Genomic DNA, 23340 nt, shown 5'->3' on the forward strand with positions numbered 1-23340 from the left:
TGTGATTTCCAATCCATAAATCTTTTTCATAAATTTATAATCAATAAGTTTGGGGTCACATTATATTCAGTCACATTTTTTCAGGGAAATATTTATAAGTAACATGAAGTAACCTTAAGCTTTTAATGGTTTTATTTCAAAGACCTACCTGCGTTTCTTTGATGCAACAGCATCATAGCCATATCGTGAAGAAGCTATTAAACAATTTTTTAAGTTCCTCTAAATAACATGTAAGTTAGTAACAAATGTGGGGGAAAAAAAAAACTACACTTTGATTTGCTAAATTCACAATGCCCCTACAGTTGGGCATTATACTTGGACATACACAAAACAATGTTCGCAGGCTTTCACGGCCATTGTCTGAAGTAGCTTGGCTTCTGGGTTGTAGCCGTGTCCTTGGCAAATAATTCACCAACGTTTCGGTGATGATGGCAACTGCAATTTACACAAAACAGTCAATACAATCCAACGTAACTCAGACATAATTAGTTCACGTCTCCAACAGTCAATTTTCTTTTGAATATAAGCACGTCCTTAGTTTTATTACAAATGTGACTTGTAATTTTACTAACTAGAAACTTAACAAACAACATCTCTGTATTTTTACAGATATTTGTAAAAGTACTAATTATCCTTGTAGGAATACAAAAAAAAGTTTAGATTTCTACCTCAAGATCAGTTAAAACTTATGGTTTCCAAGGTAAAATAAAAAAATATACTAGCATAATATTAGTAGATTGTTAGTTTTACTCATAATATATTTAGTGAAGCATTGATTCGTTTGTGGTGTAGAGGGCTGTGTATTTTCTTCTAGTAAGGATGAAACAGGTTGAATCTCCGTTGCAGCAAAAGATATTCCACAGGTCGTAGTTCGGTAGGAATAAGCTCAAAATATAACTTGCAAAAAAAGTTTTATAGTATTTTATAATCAACTCTCTCTGGAAATCAAACAACTATGCATGGAATTGAGAACGAACCTAATGTGATTGCTCAGCTCAAACAGGAGCTGGGTTTAACCATAATTCTTTCAGAACTTTTTCTTTGATGAAAAACTACGGTTTCTAGTAGCATCAACCGATGGGTTAATTGGTAGTGATGGAATATTTGAAAACTAATTGCCTACATCCGACAAGACAATGCTTCCTCAAACTGTGATTGTGGGGGGAAAAGAAACCTTTCGCGAATTGAATGATGGAAAAATGCATCTGAAGGTTGGTCATGTGTAAATGTACCAAATTCAGTTAGAACTCCACATTAAAGGTTGCCAGTACTGCCTGCTTTTCTTTTGGACTCCTAAAGGAATGCTTGTTCAGAAAAATCCATTCATTGAATAAACCTATTAAGCATGAATGTCTTTAGTATTATAGATAATTATTAGACATTTTGCATGAAATACATCCATCGATAAACGAAACCTATGGTTGATCGTTCAAAGCAAGTTTAAAAATGCAAATTCAGACGGAGCAATGAGTTAACCTCAAGTTTCTTGTGAAACTGGGGAAAACTCCTATAGAAAGAGAGACACTTTTTCCGATATCTCGTATTACACAAGCATTGGGTTGACAGCCTCCCCTTAAACGCTGGTCTCAGATCCATTATATTCCACTACTGACACCGTCACTCCACTGACTTTGACACTGTTAATGGCCTATAGGAAGGCAGGTCCTATGTCGACAACAGATGGCTCTCTTCTCACTATTGATCCCTCTTCCAAACTTGGTCGTAGCTTGTCCGAGGGACAGGTGTCGCGGTGGGCCTTGAACTCGGCTGCTGCATGGCTTCTCCCCTTCGTGGTCCAGGGCTGTGAGGCTAGTGAGTGATGTAGGAGGAACTTCAGGCCACTGGGGCCAGGTGGACTCTGTGCGGTTGTCCAGGGCAACCGGAGATGCGGGCGTGGTCGCTCCTGTGGCAGACGGCGTGAGCTATCTCGCCCATCCGCCACAGCCCACACTTGTGCTTAGGAAGAGAGGGACTTTGGCTTGGTGCATGTCACATGCCAAACTTTAACTTCTGGAGTTTGACTTGATTTTTAATGACTTGACTAAAAAACTGAGTACTCTACTCAAATTCAAAATAGAAGTACTCGCACATCCATGCTGTAGAACGTGTTTTTCTGCAAATGCAATGTTTAAAGGAACTGTGCGTAGTGCAGATGTACGTGAGTGTGTGGTCGGCACTTGCAGTGCAGCGAGATACTGAGCGTCACGGCCACGGTGTCGCCTGAAGACCTGGACACGGACCAAGACGACACACTGGTCATAGACGAGACGCCCGGCAAGCAGGGCAAGAGCTCCAGCGAGGACAAGCCCACCACCAAGAAGCGCAAGTTGGAGAAGGATGCCGAGGTGAGCTCTTCTTCAGCTACAGCGGTCAGATCGCCAAGCTGTCATTCTGCCAATGCTTCGTTAGCATCTTGTCACTTTTTATTGCCGTCTAATGACCTCGATGTCAAGATATTAAACTGAATCTATTTTTAATTCCCATCCTGCTCCTCACTTAATTACCAGAGACATGCGTACATCTTTTTTCCGATTACATAAATTTGTTTTCGGAATTTCAGAGTTATTTGGCTAAAAAAAGTAAATTTTTAATTTAAAAAAAAAATTACTGATATATTTTTAAAAAAATTCAGAATACCGAAACATTAACACTTGAAAATGGTGTTACATAGATATAATAATTTGAATCCACAAATTGCAAGAAAACACTGAAAAATGTCAGCAAACATGATTGTACTTCCTGAGGTTTAATTTTTTTTCTATCTAAATCATCTTTTGTTTTGAAAACTGCACCGTTACCAAAGATAATACGCTTTAATACAAAAATATGTGAATACACACAGCCAGACACTGAAAGCTACACAATCAATAGTTTAGTCGATATTTAGAGTTCACTATGCTGTGTGGTTTTATTACCTGTAATAGTTTGACTAAGAAGTGCTTCTTCTGTACTTATGGTTCTATGGAATCTTTATTCTCATTTTGTGTTCTGTTCTTATTTTTTTTTAATTTTTGTTATTTTAAATAAATAATTATAATAAAAAGGACTTAATTTGTACTGGTAGTCAAATTTCATTGATGATGAAATTGCAAAATTAAAAAAAAAAGTCATTTGTACATAATAATTTATACTAGTGATGGGTCGAGACTCGAAAAATCGAGCGAGTCGAGTCGAGCCGGCGAAACTTAACTCGACTCGAAAACCGAGTTGATTAAGATCGTGTCCTCGAGTCTCGTCAAAGTTTAGTTTTTGGCTCGACCATAATGTTGCACAATTTCCAGTCGTGAAGGTACTTATCCGAAACCATGCACTATAAAATAAAATATAACGTGTTATTTAGGCCTACCTAGTGGAAAACCTCTGATCCAACACTGAAAACCTTGAAAACAAAGTCGGAAGATTATTTATTTTCGATCATGTATAACCGCAAACAGTGCATCCCATCCTTCAATATGCACTTAATATTTCTAATTGCAACAAAATACCTTTATTTAACTTTAACGGAATAAAAAAAATGTTCTGTAGATTCAGTCATGAATAAGACCACGAACATCGTCAATATTTGGGCAGCTTTGGAAGTAAATAATATTTACTACTAAACACTAGATAGCCGCCATTTTAACTCCGGGCCAATGGCCTACGTAAGTCATCATACAGCCAGGGAATGTTGCCACTTTGACAAATCGATATCAACAATAATTGAAATCTCCAACCAGTTTTCCATGGCCGAACGGAAAATTGAGGCTGTTGAAGTTTATGTTTACACTTGAAAGTAATGTTTGTGTCGCCGGCGTCGTATTAATCATAAACGGTTTAGTATTAGTGGAATGGATGTGTTTGTACGGCCTGGGACGTCACAAAGTGACGAACAGAAATCAAGAGCAGAGATTTGGGAATTTTTTTGAAAAAATTGATGCAAATGCTGCAAAAAATTACAAGACTCCGTCATCATCAACTTCAAGTCTGATTCGTCACTTGGATGTGCATTTTCACTTAGTGTCAGTATAAAGATAAAAAAAAGACAAAAAATAAAAATGTGTAGGGCAACCTTCAATAATTATATTATATTATATTGAGAAATATTTTACTTATATTTATTTCGCTCATCATTCTGCAACTTGTACCTCGCTAAGTTTGACTCATCTCGACAAATTTCCATGAGTTCGGCTCGAGTTCGACTCGAAGACAAATTTCTATGAGTTCGACTCGAGCTCGACTCGAAGATAAATTTCTTTGTTTAACTCGAACTCGACTCGATGCTGAAATAGGGTGACTCGACCCATCACTAATTTATACGAATATTCTTACTTGGTATTAATTAGAAGTTAATATACTGCATTTCGTTTTATCAAAATTTGCTGTGATGTGTAAAACCAATAATGTTTCACGAATTTTGACAGAATCACAATATTTACATGAAATTAACCTTTTCTGCAAAAAAAAATATTTAGAATCATTCTGAAACTTGTACAAAACGTTTACGATACTAAGCGGTAATGTGCCAGATACCATCTTGACCTATGTTTTCTGCCATGCCCATAGAGTAAATAGTGGCGATAAATCCCAGCACTTGTAGATGGCGTTGGTAGTTATTAAAAATATGAGACATCAAATTAGTGGTACCGAAATGCTATAAGAATTAATTTAGACGAGTGCACATCTGTTGACGTTAAGTTCTTTAACTTTTCCAAGCAGATGTATTATGTATCTCTTCGGCAATCTATGATCCTATTCGTTAATGTTTTTGCAGTGTGTTAATAAAGCCTACAGAATGCTGAAAGTTGCGATTGTTTTTGAAAGAGTTAAAAAGAGTATGAAAATGAACGAAAATAATGCTAGAAATAGGTTTCGGGGGAGACTATTTTGCAGCAGGTAAATGTAAGTGTAATGGAGTGTAACTTATGTAAATCTGTTGGTATTTTTAATAGAAAGATGTAAATAATTAATTAAAAATTGACTTAACTTTGAAAAATAACTGGGGAAAATACCTAACACTACTTTCCACTAAAAATAAAACCACTTTAAAGTAAAAATAATACCACTTTGTGACATAAAATAAAACATAAGTGCATGCCTCTAGTAATTACCCATGTCTTTCTGGCAAAGTAACAACAGACGTTCCTGCAGAAGATTTTCTGTTTGTTTTGGACCAGATGCAAGCATGTTGAAGCTTACCCTCTTTTATTGCATAATTGTCGCATTCGCGTAATTGTCGCACCCATATTTTTGGTCGTCAAAATTTGGATTAAAAAAAACTCGTGTAAACCTCGCATAATGTTTTTGGTCCCGCTATTTGATTCCGAGCGCTTTGTGTGGGTATTTTTTCAGTATAAAACAATGTATTTTAAAATAGAAATCTAATATTTATTCGGACATTACCTCTTATTTAATTAACGGAAATACGTACAGTGGAACCTCATTTTTACGAGTACGGGATACTACGAGACCTTCTTTGTTACAACAGTTTTGTAATGCACTGTCAGTTTGACTACGTAAATCATAGTAAATTAAACCGGTTATTACGAGTGCCTCCTTGTTGGCCCTTTGGTAAGTAGGAGTGATTTAAATGGCATCTTCAAAAAAGGAAAAACACCATCATTTAAAAAAATTATGTTCACGCAGTAAATACAGACAGCTATGTGGCTACGCGAGCGCGCGCCAGACCAGACGGACTGGGTGGAAGGACTGGTGACAAACAACATGCGCTCTCTCTCTTTCCCTCCCTCTCTTTTTCTTGACGGCACCAGTTGTTTCCCATCCTAAGTCCGCGGAGGGGTAAATCTAAAAATAGACCAGTCAACACCCTTCCTTTCTTCCTTCCTTTGCTCCCTTTTTTTTTTTTTTTTTTTTTTTTCACCGCTTCACATACCTTCCCTTCATGATCTCGAACGGCACCAGTCTTTGTATCAGGCCATTTCATTCGCGGTTAAATCAAAAACCGTTATAGATACAAAAAATTCCATAGAGACATTTTCTATTCGTAAGTCTATTCTCAAGTCGAAGAGAATTACTTGACTTTATTTTTATTAAAAAATGTTATACTAACAAATTAAACTGTAAATATATACTTGACAACACCGGTTTAAGAGTACCTACTTTTAACAGTCGTTTAACTTCCACTTTATGTACAGTTAACAGAAATAATGATATTATATTTAGGCTAATAACCAATTTCAATAAATTTGATAAAGACTTTAATTATTTTCCTTAGTTCCCAATGATCATACGTGTTTTAGTTCTGTATTGTCTAAATTGTAACGTTTGATTTTTGTTTTATTGTCTTTCGTTATGTGTGTTTTGTTTTTATATGTATTATATTGTATTGTTTTGTGTTTTTCATTTATGTTTATTATTGTGAGTGTATATGTATCTAATTGTGTGCCAACCATTAAAGGCTTTGTCCTGTTGGTTGGCATGTTACAATTACAAATAAATAAATAAATAAATTTAATTTGCTACAACTTTTAAACGACACTTTTTCACTATAGTGCACTGTTTTCAAGTTACGGTGTGAAATTAAGATTGTTTGGACGGTCCAGAATCTAACTTGACCTACATTTTTTCAGGGTGGCCACACACCGGGAAATCCTGGAAAACCGGGAAATTACAGGGAATATCATTTTGCAATGGAAAACCGGGAAAAATACAGGGAATTAGTGATTTGGCCCTGGAATTTTTTTTGCTGGTAGTAATTATTTCGTCAACTGTGAATATGTACATTATAGAAACATTTAAGGGCAACGTGCAAATCTCAGCGTTTTTATTAGTGCTAATTAAATTTTATAAAACACGCTATTTAATGTATACTATCTTATTAAAATGCAGAATATTCCACTCCGTACCGCGCATCGGCTACATGGAATTTGGTACGGTACCAACATTCCATTAATATAGTATTTGTACCATATTGCTGATAATAGCACCATACAACGTGCGTAAGTAAGCAGACAATAAAATTAACGTACTGTATTTCTGGCCAGTGTACCATATTATGGTCTACTGAATGTCGTATTTTTCGTGTATTTGCCGAAATAGCGGAACATTGCCGTGCCATTTGTTTTTGTGGCAAGGGCATGAATATCATGACCGGATTGTGCATGGTTTATTTGCTTAGTGGTTGTTGTTTGTTTTGCGTAATAAACCATTGAACAGCAATTTTTCACAAATTCCGAAGTGTATTTTGTGGTGAATTGAAACTATAACCATTTTGACGGTAATTTGTAGTCCATCGTATGTGAAAATACGGGTGCATAACCTGGATTAAATGGCGGGAGCGCGGGCCGTGAATGTATTATAGGCCTAGTTATGTTGTGGTTGATGCGTTTGTGTGAAAATTTGAATTTTTTGTGGAAACATTGATAAGGTAAGCTTTTGTTTTATTTGGTTTGTCAATTTTACAACTTGTCAGTTTATTCAACAATTACAAAGCGTTCCTAGTTAAAAATTTTCATATAGGTAGTAAGTCAAGCTGAAATCTCAATAGCACATAATTATATCACCGTGCGTCTTGGTAGATTAGGTTAAGAGTGCCGCACGAGTGTTTTTTTTTCTTCACAATAACACTGGGGAAAAAATTGCGTCAAACTGTGTGGTCGCCGGTATTCAGTTATGTTTAAACATTTTTAATTTTCTTTAAAGGTTAGGCAAGTTAGATTTACATTGAATTAAGTATAATACTTTTAGGATTTTTGAGAGTAATAGCAATAGGAAATTAATTATAATTTTTCTTTTTTTAGAGCCAAGATGTCACACTCAAAATATACTAAATCTGCATTTAAAGAAACATGGCTGCAGAATGAAGATTTTTCAGAATGGTTGAGGCCAGTTGTGCACAATCAGTATGCAGCAAGGTGTAGTTTTTGCCAGAATGTGTTCAGCTTGAGTAACATGGGCAAGAGAGCAGTTACTAGCCACATGACTAGTAAAAAACACATTAAATTTGTTAATGCTAAGAAGAGATCGCTGCTGATGGGAGTGTTTCTTAAACCAAAAGACTTACCTGGGACAGATTCTGAAATGATTAATGTTAATTCAGAAAAAGTAGTTGCTGGCACTTCTTCACAAGATTCAAAACCTGATATTCATTCTCAAGAAACTACATCCAAAAACATAAGCCATTTTTTATTGAATGATTCTGTTGTACATGCAGAAATTATTTGGTGTCTCAATATGATATTATCTCACAACTCAATGCGAAATGCTGCTAGCAGTGTTAATCTTTTCCCTATAATGTTTCCAGACTCTCAAATTGCTTGCAAAATGCAGCTACAAAGAACAAAATTGGCATACTCAATAGTGCATGGTCTTGCCCCACATTTTCATAAAGAGTTGATTCGGAAGTTGAAGGAATGTAAATACTGTGTTGTCGGTTTTGATGAGAGTCTTAATAAAGTTGCTCAAAAAGGTCAAATGGACATAACGGTTAGGTTTTGGAGTGAAAACAATTTGCGCACCCATTATTTTGGATCTGCTTTTTTAGAACATTCTTCAGCAAGTGATCTTGTCAAGGCTTTTGTGGAAGCACTTTCAGAAGTCGACATGAAAAAAATACTACAGATATCCATGGATGGACCTCATGTAAATTTTAAGTTCCTCCGGGATTTGAAAGAAGAAATAGTTACAAGTGAAAATGATCCATCATTCCTTGACATAGGTAGTTGTGGCTTACACACATTGCATTGTGCCTTCAAAGCTGCCATAAAAGCCACAGACTGGAAAATTGTTGAGTTCCTTCGTGCTCTGTATAATTTATTTAAGAATGTTCCAGCAAGAAGAGCAGATTATGTTCAATTTTCAGGGTCTTCAAATTTTCCAAAAAAGTTTTGTGCCATACGATGGCTGGAAAATTCTGGTGTTGCAGAACGTGCTGTTTTAATGGTTCCTCATTTGAAAGTGTTTGTGGAGAAGGCTACAGCAATGAAACGTGTTCCATCTTGCCAGAGTTTTTGTGTTGTTTAAAAACTATTGGGGACAAATTTCTGATTCCAAAGTTAGTTTTCTTTCAAGCTATAGCTTTGGAAATGGAGCCATTTTTGCAGAAATTCCAGTCTGATGCTCCACTTGCTTCCCTCCTTTACGAGTCTTTAAGTAACTTGTTGGAAAAGTTCATGTTGAGGTTTGTGGTAAAGCATGTTTTAGAGAAATCTAAATCCATCAAAGATGTTCCACTCAATGTTAAAGAAAGTTTAGTTAATCCAAAGTATGTAGATGTTGGGTATGCTACAAGAAGTGCTTTGCAGAAGGTAAAAGGTTCAACAGAGAAAGAATTACTGCTTTTTAAGGATGACTGCATGAAATGTTTTCAGGTTCTTTGTCAGAAGATAATGATTAGGTCACCCTTGAAATATTCTTTGGCAAAGGGAATTTCATGTCTGGATCCGTCTGTTGCTGTTATTCCTAAAGTCTGTGATGCTCGTCTTTCCACAACATTAAAACTGCTTGTTGAAAGTAAATGGTTGTCAGGAACAGTTGCTGATAATGTTGACAGGCAATTCAAGAGTGTGTGTAAATCATCAGAATTTTGTGAGAAAATGAAAACTTTTTCATCTGAAAGCACTTCTCTTGCTGAGTTGTGGCTAAGCCATATTCCAGAGAATGGAGACTATCAGGCATTAGTCAACTTTTTGAAGATGGTTTTCTGTTTGTCTCATGGGAACTCTAGTGTTGAGAGAGGATTCTCTATTAACAAAGAATGCTTAGTGGAAAACCTACATGAATCTTCAATAGTGTCACAGAGACAAGTTTATGATGCAGTTTCAGCGCTAGGAGGCATTCAAAATATGACCTTAACAAAAGATCTGGTAAAGTCATATCACTGTGCTCGTTTGCGATACTCAGACGCCCTCAAAGATGCAAAAGAAAAAAAAGAAGCTCTACATCATGCAGAAGTAGAGAAGAGAAGGTCAGTTTCCCTTGTTAGAGAGTTAGAAGAGAAGCGGAGAAAATTGATGGAAGATGCCATGAAACAGTCTGCTCTTATTGAAGAGGAGATAAAAGCAATTTCAAAATAAGAGTGCCTTTTATTAGTCATCATTTATTCAGTGTTCCATCTCATTCAACATTTCTTATTTAATTTCAATGTTTAAAAAAAATATGTTTTATGCCTCATGTTTTTAGTTTTGCTTTAAAAGTTTGTTTGTCAGGATGTCTTTTTTTAAAGTAGGACACTTATTTTAGAGTGTATGTTTATTCAATTTCCCATGAAAGTTTTGTGGACATGTTTTTCAACAAGCATTATTTAACTTACTTAAGATAGGCTGTAAACAAGTAACTCATTCTTTTCCATCCATAAACTTTGTTTTTAATTACTAGAATATTGTGGTTGCAGATCTGATAATAGGTAAGAAAATATTTGATAAAAATTTAGTTTATTATTATTTAGGATATTTAATCAGTCATAGTAAGTTTTAATTACGTTAATGATTACACCATTGCATAATATGTAATTTTTTTAAATGAAATTTAACTTGTAGCACAATTATCTCCTTCAGGGAAAAAACTTAGAATTTTCTGGAAAACAGGGAAATTGCAGGGAATTTCATTTTCAAAAATATGTGGCCACCCTGTTTTTACATTCGGTTATTACGAGTACTCATTACGAGAATTTTTGCCGCCGTTGTCAGCTCTCATAGTGACAAGGTTCCACTTAAGTTGTCTGATGTGTAAACTTTCTTTTAAAAACATTTTTAAACTTTATAACCTTCATCTTTTCGTCTGCGTTGCCGCGGTGTACCGCTTACAAAAATGTAGCCAGGGCTCGTTGCAATCATTAATGTTTGGTTATGTTGCTTCCCGTATAGAGCGCCCACACATAGCTGAATATCAATATCTCGCCGAGTGCATACAACGCACGCTCTCTGTCGAGTGCCGAGTTAACTACATCTGATGGCCCGCTCTCTTTTGTGGAGTGTGTACTTACTGCGCCAAAATTAAAGCGTTCGTTCGGCTTGCATTTGGATCACAGATTTTGTTTTTCTATTTAAAGTTGAAAGATTTTTTGTTGCATGACTTCTTAATTTAAATAGTTTGGCATGCTCTTTTATACTTCACGGTTTAAATAAACGTACTTTCCATGAATTGGTTTTGTTTTTATGAATAACTTTATCTAACTAAAAAAATTTTTTCTGCATAATCGTTGCACTCCTACTTCTCAAGCTTGATTTTAGAATAAAAAGTGTGACGATTATGCGAGAAAACACGGTATTTAGCAGGGAAGCATAAGTTTGTATTCATGTACTTTTGAAGGTTCAGTTACTTGTGAGGGTGGAAGGTTATGCGTTGTAAAGGGGCAGCTAACACCGGGAGGCCGTGCGCAACCCTGTGCCGTAGCCGTGGCACAGGGAGCTCGGAGCGTCCCTAGAGAGACTCGTGGTCACAGCCAATGCAGTTGTGTCGAGAGCAGCAACTGCATGCCGTTGTACCACACATGCACCTGCTAGTGATGCCAGCCGGAGTGAAGAAATACATTAGCTGAAAATATATTATTTAAAATCATGGTGAATGACAGTACGTTAAAAATATTACCAAACGGTGATGGTATCACTATGAATTTTTACATTTCTATTTGCCAACATATTACAATCAGTTTGTTGAAGTGTATTTGTTCAAAGTTTGATTAAATATTGGGGTTTTAAATCACACACTGACAGCATCGTTACTAGCATTGATGGACGTTTTAATGGAAACTGTGTATTGTGGAGAAAAAATGATGTTAGTTGTGTTTGAAATGTGTTTCAATTAGTATTAATTAGTATTTGTAGTTTTATATATAAGTTTTATCTTGCAACATTGATTTTTCAGACGGGGAAATAAAAGGAGTGATTGACCAGGAAATACAGGGATGACTCAGGGAAATGGTAGAGAGTAAGTGTGGGAAGCGTGAACTGGTAATTAATCAGCTCCAGGAAACTGGCTAGCTGGTACTCATGTTGTGTTGGGGAACGGAGGAGTGATGGATCCAGGAGAGCATGAGGGTCGACACAGCGAGCGAGCGTGCGTGCGTGCTGCAGGACGGGGACGGCAAGCCGGCCAAGCGCACGGCGGCAGCGCAGAGGAAGTCGTCTGTGCCCGTGGACCCGGTGACCCCCCCCAAGGCGGAGGTGGTCAGTCGCTCTGGCCGTAAGATCCGACCCAAGAAGTTCGCTGATGACGAGGCCCACGGACAGGAAGGCGGGGAGGCGATACGTGAGTAGCTCCTGTGTGTTTCATTCTTATTGTATATTTAATAAAGCCAAACTAGCCAAAGACCATTTAGGTCAACAATAATTGTTAAATTTCCCGCTTTTCACATTTTTGCTTTTTGATACCGGTACATATTATTTTAAATAAACAGAAAAGATAGGCCAGGATAATTAATAAAAAAAAAAAGTATTCATGAGCACTATTTGAATCTGTAGACAATATGATGTTAAAGGCACAAAAAAAAAGTGAAATTTAAGTGTGTATAAATAGTTTATGCTAAAGAGCATTTAAACTAACCTAAAAACTTCTACCAACTGATGAACAAATACTGGCCTCAAACATTGTATAAGATATAATAATATTTCCTACAGCCTTTCGAGTGGGCAGCCAGTTGGTCAAACTTTCCTTATGTTCATTTTTGTTAAATCTGAATATGGAAACTAGTTCTGATTTTTATGTTTCTCCTTTATACATGTCATGGACAAACCTCACTATAATAGCAGTTAATGTATGACAGAAATAGTCACTTATGAATCAACAAAATATCTTAATTACTTAATTACTATTTGAGTTTTGAATGGTAATATTTTATTTATTCCCTAGTGAGTGTTGAAAATTGTTTAGTATTTATTTATGTGTGTAAGCAGAAAATGTGAAGTTGACATCTGCGTGCCGTTAGCGCGGCATTGGAGGAGGGGAGTGCGGTGATACTGCTGTCGACCAGGACGGTCAACGTAGGTTGCAAAATGTTTTGAAAGTGTTGGAAAATAATTACCTGGGTATGGCGAGTGTTAGTTATGCAAGAATAATGAAGCATAAGTGGGAGTAATTGAAAGTGTGTAACTCAGGTACTATGCTTGGAGTTCTGCATGTTTTTCAACTGCGGCCGATGCAAAATTATTGCAATTGGTATCTGGCAGATACCACGCTTCGTTTGCTGTCAAGGAAGTTGCCGGCAATCAACGTGATTTGGCTAAGGTGTGGTTATGCCTTGCATTACCAGTAAGTTTGTGTGAGCCATTCAGTACCTGAGTCGACTTAGTCTCAGCCTGCCCATGCTATTTGACCCCAGCTGTATGCTCTTGGAATGACAGTTACTGCATGTCTGAAGAGGATCATGGCCATTGTTACCTTTTTTGAAATTTGCTCAAGAATTTAAACTTTGCTTAAAAAGAAACCCTTCAGACGGAAAAATTTAATGCTACGCTGCAGACTATTTATCTTGAACTTAATCAGGAGTTTTCTGTGATTATTTTTGTAAATTATTTAAGGAAATGTCTACAGTGTAATGTTTGTGAAAGACGTGAAATAAAATTAGTTTCTACACAACACATGTTTAAGAAACTTTTTAATAAACTTTCTTATTTACATCGAGTGAATGCAAATAATTGTTGTGCAGTTATCCTATAAGAGGAATATGAAAGATCCTAATTTAGATTTAAGAGTAGGTGTGTATGATTACTGGAAATGTTGAGTCGAGTTGAGTTTTAAGTACTCGATTCAAGTCTTATTTTAAGGCTCTAAAAATTTGAGTAATACACTGTTTGGTCTAGGGAAATAATGAAACATTCATGAAACATCACTATATAGTAACTAATAATGGTAATAATATACCAAATTTATTTAAAGTTATTTTATTTATTTATTTATTTATTATTTGAGATTTTAAAGATATATATTTATTATCTAGGTATTTTATTTTTGTTTAGTTTCTTAAGAAGTTAAGAAATGAGGTTTTTTTTTTATAAGTTTGGTTAAATTAACAAATACAAGTGTGGGCTAGTTATGAAACGTGAGGTTTAAGTGGGCAATTAACTTCATTGGAAAATACCTAAGTGTTTGACCTTAAACTTTTAAGAAGGCATTACTTTTGTTTGGCAATAAATTTTTTGAGGGATGTTTTTTAATAATATTATAAATGGTTACATGAATCGTTGAAAAGGAAGAAGAATGATCATTTAAAAAAATACGTTTGTGGGAAGAAGACTGTGATCGTTTAAAAAATACGTTTGTGTGTGGCCAGTTAGTGACGTCGGCGGTGATGCGCGGTGATGCGCGGTGATGCGCAAGGCGGGAGTAGGGGAAGTGTCATGGTGTTGCGGACGGAGGGAAGGAGCTGTGTGACGGGACTCGACTGAGAGCACTCGCTCAGTGCGTTTCACTCGGCCAAAATTATGTTTTCGGGTGGAAAGTGAAAAAGAGTGCCATGCTAGAGAGACGGGTCAACGAAGCAACTGAGGTGTGTTATGTGCGTGTCATGGGAAGCATTTTTGACAAGTTGAATGACCTACAAGAATTTCTCAGTATCCTAAAATACTGAGTTTTGGAAAATTGTTGAAGGTTTGCTTATTTTCTGTAGGAGTCTACGTTTCAAGTAAGTCTCGACTACCCACAAACTTTCCCCTGTGAGAACGTTGAAGCGAAGCGAAGCGAAGCGATGGTATTCACCCATTTAACCAGTATTTCGGCGCTGACTTGTGTTTTTAGGAATGTTGTCTGTAAAAGGAATTTATGCATTTTGAACTTAAAGAAGTTGTCAAAGCAGAAACTATTTTCTGCGTGGATTTATAAAGAAACTCCTCTAAAAACATCTCATGAACTCAATATGGACATTTTCGCGAACTGTGTAAATGGCTTAGAAATGACCCAGGTTTTGTTTGGCTTAGTTTAAAGTTTTTTTTTTTTGTAAAAAAAACAAGGATTTGTAATTATTATTTTTTCTAAGATTATTTGAATCATAGGAAGGTATTTTTAATGTAATTTTTAGCTAATAAACTTGAACTTATAATTGGAGGTTTTTTGTTATTGATGGATTTTATTATCTTTTTATTTTTTTATAATTTTAAATTACTATTATAAGGTGAATATCATTGTGCACTATTTTTGCCAGGTTGTAATGTACATTTTATTTGAATGTAGTCTCGCCAGGCTTAAGGCTGAAGTTTGTCAGTCAAGGAAAAATATGAAGTAAATAAAAATAACTTTGAGAAATTCAATACAATTATTTATACTTGTCTCCTACATATTTTTTCCTCTGCTAAATTTAGGTTTGGGAACATCCAGTGAAGTTGGGAGGAGCGGATTAAGTACTGCGCATAATTTGCACAAATTAAGTAAATTTGTTTGGATACTAATTAGCGATGCTTCTGGCTGGGTGTTGGTTTATGTTGTGGTCAAAGCCCATAGGCCATAACCATAAGGTCCAGTTTTGAGTCATGCAGCTCACTGCGTGGCACTTACATTGTTGTGCAACATTTCTCAGTGGAGTAACCCCAAACGAGGAATATGAATGACATCTCTGATGATGAGACTGATAATGTCTCCCTCTGTTAAAATATGCTTTATTTTAGTATTTTATTATTGTACACTATGTATTATTTAATGTATGGGTACATTACACCTTTAATATGTCCATTTTCTAAGTTTTGTTTTTGGTGAAACTCATTCGCCATATTTTACAAGGGGGAAAAAATGATTTTGCACACCAAAATTTGAACTTTGAAGACCATTTTTTCGGGAGCGGAAATAGATAAAAATAAAGTGAATGTACCATTTTGTAAATAATTTAAATGGCTGAAATTTGCTAAATACATATATGGTACACAAAATGTTAATTTTTGTTAGTTATTTAAAAAATATTGTACCTATAGTCCAAGATGGCAGTCCCAAGGTACTATTAGTATATTCAACAGGAAGTTCAAAGTAACTTTTTAGGCAAGAGAAAAAAACTTTCATATGTATTTTATGTTTTTCCAAAGTCTTGCATTGACTGGACTATAAGCAAGTCAACAATTTTTCAACTTCATCTTTTATTCCAGCTTATATTTTATTTGTTACAGTGCCACATTTCTTTCAAATTCTCTCCTGATTCGTGATGAAGACATTTAGATTGGGAATGCTTGTTTACAATTCCTTTGCCATTTGAAGAGTGTAATTTTGGGATTCCTACCTACGAATGAAATAAATTAAACTCTTTGCCAGCAATAGAAAACACTTTGTTTTGGTATCACGGAATAGTTGGCAACTAAAATATTGTAGAACTACATACATACATCTAAAACATACTAGAGTGGCAAGGAACTGAATCATTTCCCCCCCCTAGACAAAGGTGCCAACAGCCATCATTTGTGTGTTTTTTTGTTCACTTAGTACTTTTTTCTTTGTTTGTTGACCATATTTCTGTTTCGGAATATTTTGTGGTGTTTATATTCTTGTTGACAACAGCAATTGTTTGCTTAATTTTGTGTGTTTTTTGTCTTTCTTGTGTATTTTTATTTATTTTATGTATTAGTTTTTCTTCAACAGAAAACGTTCTTAGCAATGGCGTATGTCCAAAAACTTACATCAAGTCATGCACTCCCATTGCACAAATCTTTTAAAGATAACAGTGCCAACAGACATCTAACTTACTAACTACATACATTAAGTAGGTATTTTATTATATATTGAATACACAGCGTTAGACAGAACTAACGTGTAGCGTTAATATTCTGGTGCACTTACTTTTTTTTTCTGCGTACAATACTATTTGCACAATCTACACTAATGGTATAATAGTGATTGTAGACCAAAACATATGTAAAGTGTAACGTAAAACCTTTAACATGTTAAACTTCACTGATGGAATAAGTGTTGGAATAGTAAGGTTTTTAAAAATTTTTTCTTCATTTATTGAATGTTAAAAAGCAAATGTTATAAGTAGGAAATGCACCAAAATAAAACATTATATGCAAGAAATACATTGACCTCATGGGAAAAAATGTTGGGACTTGGAAAAAAAAAGATGATATAAGCAGGAATATTATAACAGGGTTCTACTGTATTCAGTTTTTTTTATTAAAAGGTACTAGTTGTTTAAAAAATTGTTGTAATAACTTTAAAATGGCTTAATTACATAGAAATATACAGTTGTAAAATTATTTTGTAAATATTAACACTGTAGATAGGTACGGACTGCAGGCTGTTAACACTAAGATAGTGAGTAAAAAATCAAGAAATTCCTAATGTACTCTTGTGCCATTATTTTCTAATAGTTCAGCTTGAAAAAAGTTAATATTTTGCACTACTTGACTCGACTCGACATTAAAATATGTTTCTTGTGCCCCCCTATATAAAGTACGTATTTAACACTGCAGTAGTGCTAATGATCAATAGTTTAAAAAGTTATGGTATCTTTTAAATATGTATGTTTGGTCCTTGTTGTATAAGATCGCTTGTGTGATACATGTGTATTTTGAGTTATTATTTTTAGTATTAATTTTAGTTGATCAATCATTGATATGTTTGGGCTCACACCCTTTTGGTGTCAGAGCAGCTCTTAATATGCATCCGGTTTTTAATGACTTTTATTATTTACATTTTTTTAAGCCACTATGATAGATGCTGTTCCTGGTAGGGTGTAGGGACAGAAGTCACTCACTGGTAGTGATGATAGTGACATCAGCCTATTCATTAATCTTATTGCCATAATATGATATTATTGTTACAATTTATGTGGGGAGAACTACTGGGTTCGTAAGGAATAGCCCAATTAATTAGTACAGTTGAATTTATTACTATGTAATGTTTACACTATAAATTTAATTACTGCACTCAAGATTTCTGTCCACAAAATTTAGTCTTACACTGATCATTGAAACATTAACACTTTCCCCTGGGGCTTGGCTCGACAGTGGCTCGCTCTTTTGTCCATTTCCTTCGCACACTGGCACACACCGCGCCGCAGTGCAGTCCCCAACTATCGCTCGTCGCACCCGACTGGATCGCCAGGCCGTCACGCAGGTATCGCCTCCCGATAGGTCCGGTTCGCTCAGCAGGGGCCACTTGCCCTCTTCACCTCTTGCTGATCGCATGGGTATCGCTAGTATCACTCTCTTATCTTTGCTTGGAACTTGCTCGAAACTCTCTTGGAGGCTGGCATCATTGCTTATATACCCCTTGTGTCCTTCTCGAAGGGACGAGAGCAGCTGTGACTTGTCGCGTCATCCCAGGCAGACCCGACGCCCGAAACACCTAGAACAGCAACAGTTATTCACACCACTCCTCGGGCAGCCTCTGTAAGCCTGAAATTCCCAGGTTGCTAAAGGTGACAATAGCCCGAGGAGGGACAGTGTGTGAGGAGCGGAGGGGGGTGTGTAGCGAGGACCCTTGTAACGCGTGGCATGCCTCACGTCAGTGGCCGTGCGGGGCCGCCAGCCAGCTCTTGTCTCTCGCGTTCGTAACAATATATAGTGAAGAGGGTGATGAGTTAGCTGAAGTAGTCGGTGTGCTTGGGAGTTACAGATGGTGATGTGTTCGCAGTGACTGACGAAGACTCGCCTGCCACAGACTCCAAACTAACCAGACGGCAGCGGCAGTCGACCAAAACTGTGAGTACTCACGTTCCTAGAGAGTACCAGCGGGTGTTGGGGATGGTGGTGGAGGCTGGATTTTCTTTATTTCTTTCAAGAAATTGTAGCATTGGTTATAAAATAAGGGAAATTTAAAATTTTGGTTAGTTAAAGGTGAGGGATATTTTATTACATATTTGTGAGGACAACCTGTTAATCTTAGTTTTTGTTTAAAATATTTTAAATAAAGTTTTACAAATATATTAAAATTATTTACTAAAATGTTTTTAATATTGTATTTTCCCAAAATAGGGTAATTAATTTTAATTTTTAAAAGTTATTTAAGTTTTATTGTAAATTTTTAAAAATATAAACTTTTGACATAATTTATTGATGCAGTAAAATTAAGATATTTCAGATTATTTAATTTAGGTCTTAAGTGAAGTTCTAGTGTCAAAAGTCAAATCTACAAGCTTAACCCATTTGCATCTACAGGTGTACTAGTACGCAGCTGTTTTTCTGGCCGATAACACCATAGGCGTACTGGTACGCAAAATGGCTAATCTGCCCGAAAAACTTGAAAAAATCCCTTTAGAATGAAAATAACCCCTCAGAGTAGCTAGTATTGTTATAACAAAGGTATATTATCGTGAAACTTAAACTATTATTAAAATTTTATTTAAAGAATAAATATATAATGAAAATAGAAAATAACTTTAATAATAGTAATATATAAAAAAGTTTATGGATTCCATGATATGTCTAACATTAAAGTGAGTGGATGCAAATGGGTTAAATACATGTAGAAATGAAATTATGTGAAAATCAATTAATTTTAAAATTAACAATATCATAGAAATTATCACTTGTATAAAAATTTTCATGTTGCACACCCAATGATCAAATTCAGTGTATAAAAAAATATGACAATACAGAGACCTGCCTTTCCTTTAATTTCAGATCTGGTGTCAGTTTTGTTTTTTACATGATCACTAGAGACTTGAACTTTTCGCGATCGCAAATTTTCGTCGCAGAAACTTGAATTTCATAGTTTTAATGGGTTTTCACGAAATGTTAACAGTTTTGGAATCTATTCACGAACTTTGAAGTTTGAAAAGCATTTCTGTTGAGGTTATTTTTTTTCATAACGGAACTGCTGCACGTAGATTATGTTTATTTAATAATCACAGAATACAAAAGCACGCCAAACAATTAAAATTAATGAGGCATTCAACAAAAACATACTTCATATTAATTGAATTGAAAATGGTAACCTTCACCCGAGTGTGAAACGTAACTATTTGCAGACTCTTTCATCTCTAAAAAATTGAAAGTATAGTTTTTTGAAAAATCCTGATAGTACTAAAATTAATTCACTGTGTGTTTGTAAATAACCTGAAAGAGCAAATTTTAAAATAAATTGTGCAGTTGTGAGATTTAAAGTGGTGTTGCCTTGAAGAGTACCAGTAAGGTGAAGTGTGGCTGGGCAGTTGGTAGTGTCATGTGGTGTTTCCTTGGAGGGTAAAAATGAGGTGAAGTAGGACTGGGCAGTTGGTAGTGTGGTGTTGTCTTGGAGGGTACCAGTAAGGTGAAGTGTGGCTGGGCAGTTGGTAGTGTGGTGTTGTCTTGGAGGGTACCAGTAAGGTGAAGTGTGGCTGGGCAGTTGGTAGTGTGGTGTTGTCTTGGAGGGTACCAATGAGGTGAAGTGTGGCTGGGCAGTTGGTAGTGTGGTGTGGTCTTGGAGGGTACCAATGAGGTGAAGTGTGATGGGCAGTTGGTAGTGTGGTGTGGTCTTGGAGGGTACCAATGAGGTGAAGTGTGATGGGCAGTTGGTAGTGTGGTGTTGTCTTGGAGGGTACTAATGAGGTGTAGTGTGGCTGGGCAGTTGGTAGAGTGCTGTTGTCTTGGAGGGTACCAGTAAGGTGAAGTGTGGCTGGGCAGTTGGTAGTGTGGTGTTGTCTTGGAGGGTACCAGTAAGGTGAAGTGTGATGGGCAGTTGGTAGTGTGGTGTTGTCTTGGAGGGTACCAATGAGGTGAAGTGTGATGGGCAGTTGGTAGTGTGGTGTGGTCTTGGAGGGTACCAGTAAGGTGAAGTGTGATGGGCAGTTGGTAGTGTGGTGTTGTCTTGGAGGGTACCAATGAGGTGAAGTGTGATGGGCAGTTGGTAGTGTGGTGTGGTCTTGGAGGGTACCAATGAGGTGAAGTGTGGCTGGGCAGTTGGTAGTGTGGTGTGGTCTTGGAGGGTACCAATGAGGTGAAGTGTGATGGGCAGTTGGTAGTGTGGTGTTGTCTTGGAGGGTACCAATGAGGTGAAGTGTGATGGGCAGTTGGTAGTGTGGTGTTGTCTTGGAGGGTACCAATGAGGTGAAGTGTGGCTGGGCAGTTGGTAGTGTGGTGTGGTCTTGGAGGGTACCAATGAGGTGAAGTGTGATGGGCAGTTGGTAGTGTGGTGTTGTCTTGGAGGGTACCAATGAGGTGTAGTGTGGCTGGGCAGTTGGTAGTGTGGTGTTGTCTTGGAGGGTACCAGTAAGGTGAAGTGTGGCTGGGCAGTTGGTAGTGTGGTGTTGTCTTGGAGGGTACCAGTAAGGTGAAGTGTGATGGGCAGTTGGTAGTGTGGTGTTGTCTTGGAGGGTACTAATGAGGTGAAGTGTGGCTGGGCAGTTGGTAGTATGGTGTTGTCTTGGAGGGTACCAATGAGGTGAAGTGTGGCTGGGCAGTTGGTAGTGTGGTGTTGTCTTGGAGGGTACCAATGAGGTGAAGTGTGGCTGGGCAGTTGGTAGTGTGGTGTTGTCTTGGAGGGTACCAGTAAGGTGAAGTGTGGCTGGGCAGTTGGTAGTGTGGTGTTGTCTTGGAGGGTACCAATGAGGTGAAGTGTGGCTGGGCAGTTGGTAGTGTGGTGTAGTCTTGGAGGGTACCAATGAGGTGAAGTGTGATGGGCAGTTGGTAGTGTGGTGTGGTCTTGGAGGGTACCAATGAGGTGAAGTGTGATGGGCAGTTGGTAGTGTGGTGTGGTCTTGGAGGGTACCAGTAAGGTGAAGTGTGGCTGGGCAGTTGGTAGTGTGGTGTTGTCTTGGAGGGTACCAATGAGGTGAAGTGTGGCTGGGCAGTTGGTAGTGTGGTGTAGTCTTGGAGGGTACCAATGAGGTGAAGTGTGGCTGGGCAGTTGGTAGTGTGGTGTGGTCTTGGAGGGTACCAATGAGGTGAAGTGTGGCTGGGCAGTTGGTAGTGTGGTGTAGTCTTGGAGGGTACCAATGAGGTGAAGTGTGGCTGGGCAGTTGGTAGTGTGGTGTGGTCTTGGAGGGTACCAATGAGGTGAAGTGTGGCTGGGCAGTTGGTAGTGTGGTGTAGTCTTGGAGGGTACCAATGAGGTGAAGTGTGGCTGGGCAGCTGGTAGTGTGGTGTAGTCTTGGAGGGTACCAATGAGGTGAAGTGTGATGGGCAGTTGGTAGTGTGGTGTGGTCTTGGAGGGTACCAATGAGGTGAAGTGTGATGGGCAGTTGGTAGTGTGGTGTGGTCTTGGAGGGTACCAGTAAGGTGAAGTGTGATGGGCAGTTGGTAGTGTGGTGTGGTCTTGGAGGGTACCAATGAGGTGAAGTGTGATGGGCAGTTGGTAGTGTGGTGTGGTCTTGGAGGGTACCAGTAAGGTGAAGTGTGGCTGGGCAGTTGGTAGTGTGGTGTGGTCTTGGAGGGTACCAATGAGGTGAAGTGTGGCTGGGCAGTTGGTAGTGTTGTGTAGTCTTGGAGGGTACCAATGAGGTGAAGTGTGGCTGGGCAGTTGGTAGTGTGGTGTAGTCTTGGAGGGTACCAATGAGGTGAAGTGTGGCTGGGCAGTTGGTAGTGTGGTGTAGTCTTGGAGGGTACCAATGAGGTGAAGTGTGGCTGGGCAGTTGGTAGTGTGGTGTGGTCTTGGAGGGTACCAATGAGGTGAAGTGTGGCTGGGCAGTTGGTAGTGTGGTGTAGTCTTGGAGGGTACCAATGAGGTGAAGTGTGGCTGGGCAGTTGGTAGTGTGGTGTAGTCTTGGAGGGTACCAATGAGGTGAAGTGTGATGGGCAGTTGGTAGTGTGGTGTGGTCTTGGAGGGTACCAATGAGGTGAAGTGTGATGGGCAGTTGGTAGTGTGGTGTGGTCTTGGAGGGTACCAGTAAGGTGAAGTATGATGGGCAGTTGGTAGTGTGGTGTGGTCTTGGAGGGTACCAATGAGGTGAAGTGTGATGGGCAGTTGGTAGTGTGGTGTGGTCTTGGAGGGTACCAGTAAGGTGAAGTGTGGCTGGGCAGTTGGTAGTGTGGTGTTGTCTTGGAGGGTACCAATGAGGTGAAGTGTGGCTGGGCAGTTGGTAGTGTGGTGTAGTCTTGGAGGGTACCAATGAGGTGAAGTGTGGCTGGGCAGTTGGTAGTGTGGTGTTGTCTTGGAGGGTACCAGTAAGGTGAAGTGTGGCTGGGCAGTTGGTAGTGTGGTGTTGTCTTGGAGGGTACCAATGAGGTGAAGTGTGGCTGGGCAGTTGGTAGTGTGGTGTAGTCTTGGAGGGTACCAATGAGGTGAAGTGTGGCTGGGCAGTTGGTAGTGTGGTGTAGTCTTGGAGGGTACCAATGAGGTGAAGTGTGATGGGCAGTTGGTAGTGTGGTGTGGTCTTGGAGGGTACCAATGAGGTGAAGTGTGATGGGCAGTTGGTAGTGTGGTGTGGTCTTGGAGGGTACCAATGAGGTGAAGTGTGATGGGCAGTTGGTAGTGTGGTGTTGTCTTGGAGGGTACCAATGAGGTGAAGTGTGGCTGGGCAGTTGGTAGTGTGGTGTGGTCTTGGAGGGTACCAATGAGGTGAAGTGTGGCTGGGCA

General features: G+C 38.1%; 1 protein-coding gene across 8 annotated transcripts in view; it reads left to right on the top strand.

The window, feature by feature from the left end:
- Positions 1-23340, top strand: part of LOC134535152 (PC4 and SFRS1-interacting protein) — a 69949-nt gene that overhangs the window by 21474 nt on the left and 25135 nt on the right. For all 8 annotated transcript variants that reach the window (XM_063374130.1, XM_063374133.1, XM_063374126.1 and 5 more), the window contains exons 5-7: positions 2184-2345; positions 12009-12183; positions 18481-18548. In XM_063374130.1, the coding sequence (XP_063230200.1) occupies positions 2184-2345; positions 12009-12183; positions 18481-18548 (405 nt within the window). The remainder of the gene's footprint in view (positions 1-2183; positions 2346-12008; positions 12184-18480; positions 18549-23340) is intronic.

Source organism: Bacillus rossius, chromosome 8, assembly GCF_032445375.1.
Source record: "Bacillus rossius redtenbacheri isolate Brsri chromosome 8, Brsri_v3, whole genome shotgun sequence".
Classification (NCBI taxonomy): Eukaryota; Metazoa; Arthropoda; class Insecta; order Phasmatodea; family Bacillidae; genus Bacillus; species Bacillus rossius.